The sequence below is a fragment of the Mandrillus leucophaeus genome, unplaced genomic scaffold (genome assembly GCF_000951045.1).
Source record: "Mandrillus leucophaeus isolate KB7577 unplaced genomic scaffold, Mleu.le_1.0 Scaffold1170, whole genome shotgun sequence".
NCBI classification, from domain to species: Eukaryota; Metazoa; Chordata; class Mammalia; order Primates; family Cercopithecidae; genus Mandrillus; species Mandrillus leucophaeus.
The window spans coordinates 147,730-155,424 of record NW_012099988.1 but is presented as its reverse complement, the minus strand read 5'-3'; the positions used below and the strand labels follow the sequence as shown (position 1 = coordinate 155,424).

At 40.7% G+C, this 7,695-nt stretch overlaps 1 protein-coding gene across 1 annotated transcript; it reads left to right on the top strand.

Moving 5' to 3' along the window:
• The first annotated feature begins 5,736 nt into the window (after positions 1 to 5,736).
• Positions 5,737 to 7,070, top strand: LOC105554389 (putative olfactory receptor 2W6). The gene has a single exon (XM_012000854.1). The coding sequence runs from the start codon at positions 5,790 to 5,792 to the stop codon at positions 6,735 to 6,737; it is 948 nt and encodes a 315-aa protein (XP_011856244.1). The 5' UTR covers positions 5,737 to 5,789; the 3' UTR covers positions 6,738 to 7,070.
• Positions 7,071 to 7,695: the final 625 nt, after the last annotated feature.

The window sequence follows — 7,695 nt, the reverse complement described above, 5'->3', positions numbered from 1 at the left end:
CCACAAAAAGAATGAGATCATGTCCTTTGCAGTAACATGGGTGGAGCTGGAGGTCATCATCCTAAGCAAACCAATACAGGAACAGAAAATCAAATACTGCATGTTCTCACTTATAAGTGGAAGCTAAACTTTGAGTACATGTGGTCACAAAGAAGGGAACAACACTCACCAGGTCTTACCTGAGGGTGAAGGGTAGGAGGAGGGTGAGGATGAAAAAACTACCTGTCAAGCACTACACTTAGTACCTGGAAGACAAAATAATCTGTACACCAAAACCCTGTGAAGTGCAATTTACCTGTATAACAAAGCTGCACATGTACCACTGAACCTTAAAATTTAAAAAATAAAAACAAAAATATCCATAAATGTTAAGAGAACAAAAAAAAGTTTAGAATTATAACATCAGTATTATACCATTTATGTAAAGTTTTAAAGTGTGCAAAAATAGTATATTATTTTTGAATACACGGATGAATAAAATTAATTTGAATATGTTTGAAAATGGTAAACATAAAATTTATTTTACCTCTGTGGAAAGAGGGAAATAATATGTTCTCAGGATCCTTGAATATACCTATGTTTTATTTCATAAAAGAGCTGGAACACGTAATGCAGATGTTAAAATGTCGTAAAGCTGAGTGGTGGTTAGTCTATCCATTGTTATCTTATTTTGTCTATGTATCTATAAATCCAAAATATTTTAAAAGTTTAAAAAATCTACCAACATAATGCCAAATAATCAGTTTTACTGACATTTTCTTGAATTGACTAAAATAAACAGGTTTTTTTGAACAACAAAAAAAACATGTGAAGCAGTATACTTTAAACATTAAACACATCACTTCAGTAGAAAATTGAGAAGTTCTTTAGGTGGATAGATATTTATTTTCTTGCCATGGGGGCAACTTTATGGTATCTTTATGAAATACCATATTTCACAGTACAGTTTTTCTTGAACTGTACTTTTTCTACAACGAAAACCATTATTTTATTCCAGTCTTCCAATGTTAACTATTATCACCATCATTCAGAGAACTTCAGAGAGGATGAAACTGCTTAGTTTTACTTTATGAACAAGTTATTGGCTGCAATGACTTTTCCCCGCCATGGGGGAGCTGGTGATGAGCTTATGCACTCCCAGCTTGGAGAGACAACTGTCACAAACACGTTTTTTATTTGTGTAACTGTAAGGGGTACAAATGCAGTTTTGTTACATGGATATATTGCACAGTGGTAAAGTCTAGGTGTTGGCTGTAACCATCACCCAAATAGAGTACATTGTACCCATTAAGTAATTTCTCATCCCTTATCCCTGTTCCACTGTGAACCTAACGGACTTCATTCACTCCTCCAGGAAAGGGAAATACTGAATCAAGGAACAAATTGTAAACATCAATACTGTAGAAGGTGTTGTGTTAAACTCCAAATGCAAAAATTCTCTTTCATTTTAGCTAGAAATATCCATTTTCAAAGTTCTAGAAATGACAGAATCCCATGCAGTAAAAACACAATTATATATATATATAAAAACTTAAAATGTTAACTTGGAGCCTGAAAAACCATAGTTTGAATCTCTTTACTAATTACCCTCCACCTCAATAGTATCAGTTGCATTTTGCCTAATGTAATGGGAAGGGTAAGTGATAAGGTGATTGGTGAGAGGTGGTTCCAGTTTGGGCAGCCAGTGGCTACTAGTTATTTGACCTTGAGTAAGTCAGTCACCTCAGTATAGTTGGAAATTAATTTTTTCTTATGTAAAATTAGAAATTAAGTTTTTTCAAACTATATGCAAGTTTTTTTAATCAATAAAGGTTAACAGTTGACATTCAAGAAAATTGGAGATACTCTATTTTCTGCTACTTCTTAAGAGATTCCTATTTTGACTTAATACACTAATGTCAGTTCAAAATGCTAAATGAAATCTTCCAAACAAATGATTTTTGGCAGCTGTATGGAAGGCTGCCGTTGCCATCTAGTGTTTCTGTCTGAGAGGTCTCCTGTAGGAGGTGAGATGAGAGAGCCTTGGCAACTGGGAAGACACATGCACAGTGAATGTGGGGAGAGGTAGGGCACAGTAACCTACACAGGACTCTCCTGGGTGAACACCAGCCTCCTGATGTAGCCCCGTCCCAGTAGGAGGTAAAGACATATTGAGTGGAATGGAGGGAAGAATTGAAGTTTCCTGTAGCCTCTTAAAGTGGCAATAACAGACCCCAGAGTTTCCTATATCGGTGTCCCCCTTACCTCATTCTTTCTTATATTGGAGGGTGTACATTCTTTGGGCATGCTTGCCTCCCCACATTTTCATGATTTTAATTTTGTGAGTCCAGGACCAAATGAAGAAATTGATCTACTTCTGTTTTGACATAGAACCCAGAAATTAATTCTCTTTTCAAGAATACCTGAGCCCCATGTTTGGGAACTTTCTGTGTTGCCTCCCCGGTGAGTTTTGTGTTTGTGTGTGTGTGTGTTGTGGGGGGTGGGGGGGCCCCGCTGGGCCAATCTCTAGATGACAACACCAATTCCTGAGGTCTTAGCTCTGTAAACAAGCTGATGTCAGTTTTCCTCATGCTCCTAGATGATTCCAAATCCCCAAGGTGACATGGCATTAAAGTTGTCCTCCTATCCACTTAGTATGAACCAATAAAATGACATCGTCTATATTCTCAAAGCTCTTAGAACTACGTGTGCTTTCCTTTATCCCTGGGGGTGGTCTGCCATCTCCTTAACCCTAGACTACCTGTATATATGGACGTGATAAAACATGTTGACCTGAAATGTGGCACTATGCCATACCACTCACTTAGCTTGTCATTCCTGCCCATAGTTCATCATTTCTCTTTCAAGCTCTGCTACTTAAAGGCTTATTAACACTTAAATGGGACAGACATTATTTTTGTGCTCAATCTCCTTTCAGGGTTTTCATTGGAATTTCCTCTGGAAGATCTGGAAACTAAAAGGGACCAGAATTAGCTGCCTTATCCATGAGAAAACTCCTGGTTGATCTCTGGAATTGAAGTAAGGAGGGTTGACAGAATCATAGGTCTTCTACTTTCTGGGAAGAACAAGGGTGAGATTTTAATGCAAGCTTTGTCGTAGCAATGAGATTTATATCTGTATCTTCAGTCTTCTGTATGCAGATATAGAGTTATCTTTGTAATAGTTTTGATTAGAGTTTATATCTGTTAGAACACCAGAGTAACGGGTTTCTCAATGCCAACTTATAATTTGGAACTCAATTTTGGAAAAGAGACATTGTATCCAACTCAGAAACAATCAAATGCACCAAATCCTAACAAAGTGAATCTAAAGTAGATTAGGAGTGATTATGTGATTACTCATTATCCATTTGTCCATTGCTAGCTGAGCCAATCCTAGAGCCTCTTCTGAGCCTACATGCACACACAATAAACCAATCTTTTTAGTCTCTTGATAAAATGATAGCTGATTTGAACAGAAAACCATGTGATTCTGTTTAAATCAAGCATTGCAAATCTCTGGCGATTTTTAGAGTGGTCACAAGCTTCTCTCTGAAAACGGCTCATGATGATGGATTTTATTGTTAGGATTGTAATGTGTAGGTTAATGGGAGTGCAGTAATCAGTGATTGACTTTAAACAACTACAGCATTAAGTGGCTGAGAAATAGATAGGAACAGGGAGGAAGGAAACTTGAGTTAATGCGTAGGGCTGGCACTATAAACCTTGCTCTGATATGAAGCTGTAGTGCAAGCATTGGCTATTCTTTCTTCTTCTCTGTTATTGAGGTTGATAATCTCTAACATGGAGATTCTAATGCCTGTCCTGTCCACTTTCAGGGCTGCTGTGATGATGGTTTGAAACTAGAGTGTGAAAGCTCTGTAAAAGTCTAATATATAGTAATATGAAAGGGTTGTGATTGTTTATGATGTGCTCTATACCTAAGCCAGGCAAAAATAGCTCTACTGCTTGGCATTGTTAAATCCTGTTCAGTAAGCACAGAGAACCATTTGGTGGATTCTCCTCTACATGAGTTGGTATAGTTTTGGGCATAACCTTCAACCAGAGAATCAACCTAATTCAGACCTTGGGGCCTAAGTTTTCAAAATTAGTAAACATTTATAGTATTATGTGTCAACTAAACTAGTAAAGGTATTTGGGCATTTCTAAGAGCTGCATTCCTTGCAATTTCATGGTTCTGAACTAAAGAGTTAAGAAATGTGAGAAGACAGGGTGCATTAATTTATAGTTGAATACGTGTTAGGTAAAACAGAGAAGAGCCTCTGCATATTTGTCATAAGGGTTAGCAGTGGGACATTTTGGATTCAAAGAATAAAGCATTGTGAAAAACAGTAGTTTTGAACAGATGACTATAAGGTAAACTTGCAATTTTGGCTAAGGAGTCACAGCCAAAGTGATAAACTTTGCTATGATCACCCAAAGTTATCACAACTTTATCACCCAAAGTGATAAAGTTGCTGAGCAATTTGTGTAGCTTGTCATTGCCACTCTTGGGGTCTTCTGAACCTGGGAGAAAACTTATGATGGGTCTGAGGATACAGAAGTACAAGTTGCTTTTAATAACCAATACCTGTAAAGTGTGTGTCTGTGAAAGTCTCCTTTGTGAGTACTCAGGAAGCCTCTGAAAGTCTTCCATTGTTTGATACTTTGCTGGCTACTTCTGATAGACCCTGCACCCTTTTACCCTTTCATAGGGCTTTGCAGAGGGTCCGGTGCCTGGACCAATGGATGGGAACTACCGAATTCCCAATTGCAGCTCCAACAGGATACAGCTCATAGCATGTCAGTTGTCAGGATGGACAGGTGGTGACAGCGGCTGCATAGACACATGTCCTTCAATGTATTTCTGTGCCCTCACTCCCACAGCTTTCTTCTTGTGTGTTGCCCAGATCCTGTTTGCTATTATCACAGCGGATACACGCCTGGGTGGACATTGGCTGTATAAGGCAGAGTTCCCATCAAAGCTCTCGGCTTAGACTGGAAATCATCAATAGCTGAAAGGGCTCAGGGTATAAACTCAGTGTCACCAGTTACATAGACATGTGAGGTCTGAGTGGGGACTTAGAGAAGATCTAAACTCTTTCCCATGTTGCACAAGAAAAGTCAAGTTAGAGAGAGATGAACTGAATAGCAGGCCATACATTTGCAGACCTGTGTTTTACAGAGGCAGAATTAAACCTATCATCTCAGTCCTTTCTTGTATGGTCAAAAATCTCTGTGTTTCTTCTTAATAAAATTACATGCCATTAAGGAGTTGCCTGGTATGTACATTCATGGCTTCCCTAAGCATCATCCATAAATGTGGTCCTTCATGACTTTGCATATACTACCTCCTCTTTGTGAAACATATTTAGCTCAATCTGCCACATGTCAAATTCTTACTTATTATTTGGAACAACCAAAAAAAACTCTTAGACTCAGTCGTCTCCCTTAATGCAAACTGTTCACACAGGCCCCCCTGGTCACTTGGGAGTGATCTGCATAATACTCAGCCTTTTAACAAATATTCTTTGAGAGAACTTTCTCTTTCTCCCTTCTTTGTCATTATTCATACACATTATTCACCAAGGAGGGAAGCTCCAGAGTCAATTCATCCCATCTTCCTGGGGCATCAGGCACACGACTTTGCAAGTAACAGGTTTCAATAAGTGTATTCTAAAAAAGCAAAGAAAGGGCAAATGGCCCTCTTAACTTCACAGACCTGTAAATGGAAATTGGAGAGTGCCAGATGATCTGCATGTGCCCCCTTATCTAATTCTTTCATTGTTTCTCTGTAATAGCTGGTGGATTATGGGAAAGGACAATGCCAGTGACCTACAGGCATTCATCCTGGTGGGCTTTTCTGATTGGCCTGGACTGGAGAAAATTCTCTTTGCTGTTATCTTGATCTTCTACATCCTGACCCTGGTGGGCAACACTGCCATCATCCTCTTGCTGGTCGTGGATGTCAGGCTCCACACACCCATGTACTTCTTTCTTGGGAACCTGTCTTTCTTAGACCTCTGCTTTACAACAAGCATTGCCCCTCAGCTGCTGTGCAACATGTGGGGTCCAGAGAAGACCATCACCTACCACGGCTGTGTGGCCCAACTGTATATCTACATGGTGCTGGGCTCCACCGAGTGCATCCTCCTAGTTGTCATGTCCTATGACCGCTATGTGGCCGTCTGCCGGCCCCTGTACTACACGGCAGTCATGCACCCACGTCTCTGCCTGCAGCTGGTGACCGTGGCCTGGTGCTGTGGCTTCCTAAACTCCTTCATCATGTGTCCTCAGACGATGCAGCTCTCACGGTGTGGACGTCGCAGGGTGGACCACTTCCTGTGTGAGATGCCTGCTCTCATTGCCATGTCCTGTGAGGAAACCGTGCTGATGGAAGCGCTCACCTTTGCCCTGGGGATGGCTCTCCTCCTGGTGCCCCTCTCCCTCATCCTCATCTCCTATGGTGTGATTGCGGCCGCGGTGCAGAGGATGAAGTCAGCAGCAGGGCGAAAGAAAGCCTTCCACACCTGCTCTTCTCACCTCACAGTGGTCTCTCTCTTCTACGGAACCATCATCTACGTGTACCTGAAGCCAGCCAACAGCTACTCCCAAGATCAGGGGAAGTTCCTGACTCTCTTCTACACCATTGTCACTCCCAGCATCAACCCCCTCATCTACACTCTGAGGAACACAGATGTGAAGGGGGCCATGAAGAAACTTCTGGGGTGGGAGAAAGGGACTGGCAAGCCTCAGTGAGGGGAACACTCTAGTAATGTAGACAGTTTACTGGAGTTATTCTCTTAGACGTGTCTGTGGCCATGTGGAGAACTAATATTCAAGCAGTAGAGTGAACGTGGGTGGGAAGATGCTTTCGAGTTTGACCCCGTCCTCTGCCCTCTGGATGTGAAGTGGTTTCCTTCTGTTTGAAGGTGCCTGCTTCAGGATATCTCTGCTGTATCTTGCACTTTCCTTATCTTTTTGATTTATCCACAACCGCTGAGAACTTATAGAACTAATTCAATCACACAAAGGCACTGGGCAGTCTGCAGATTATGTCATGGATGTCAAATAAAAATTGAGACAACATGAGTGGCCTTTTCTTCAAGCCCTTTTATTTGCTTCTGTGGCAGTTTTTCAAAGAGAGAGGGGTCAACATCAGTCAAGTTATAGTGCCCTGTCCTGGATACAGGTTGGTTCTGTATGAGTAGGGAATATCCTTTGAGTTGCTTTTTGAAAAAGACGAATTTGCTCAGAGTTATTTGCATCTTCTCCTTGACCTTTTCTCATAGCCAAAGTACCTACAAAAGAGCTGACTTTAGTCAGGAATGCAAGCCTTTGCGAAGAACAGAGCAAATGATACACATCCAGATAGAATGAATGACTTTGTTCTCCTTAACAGGTTACTTTAAACAGCTGTAAATATTCTACTTCAAAGACAGCTGTCCTATACTCAAATTAATCACTGACCCCCAACCTCCACAAATAACTCTGATGACCAATCTTGTAAAATCAGTGCATGTTGGAATGGGGCGTTACTGAAAGCAGTGTTTCCAAAACTTGATCGTGCATCAGAACGCTTAAGGCACAAATTTCCGAAAACTCTCCAAATTTCCTGAATCAACAATGCCAGGTGTGGGTCTAGGCATCTCTGTTTTTAAAAAGCTCTCTAGGTGTTACCGATGATAGATTTTGAAATCATTGTTTTAGAGATAAT

Bases quoted from the DNA above. Each gene is read 5' to 3' on its own strand.
- LOC105554389 (XM_012000854.1), top strand. From the start codon at position 5,790: ATGGGAAAGGACAATGCCAGTGACCTACAGGCATTCATCCTGGTGGGC.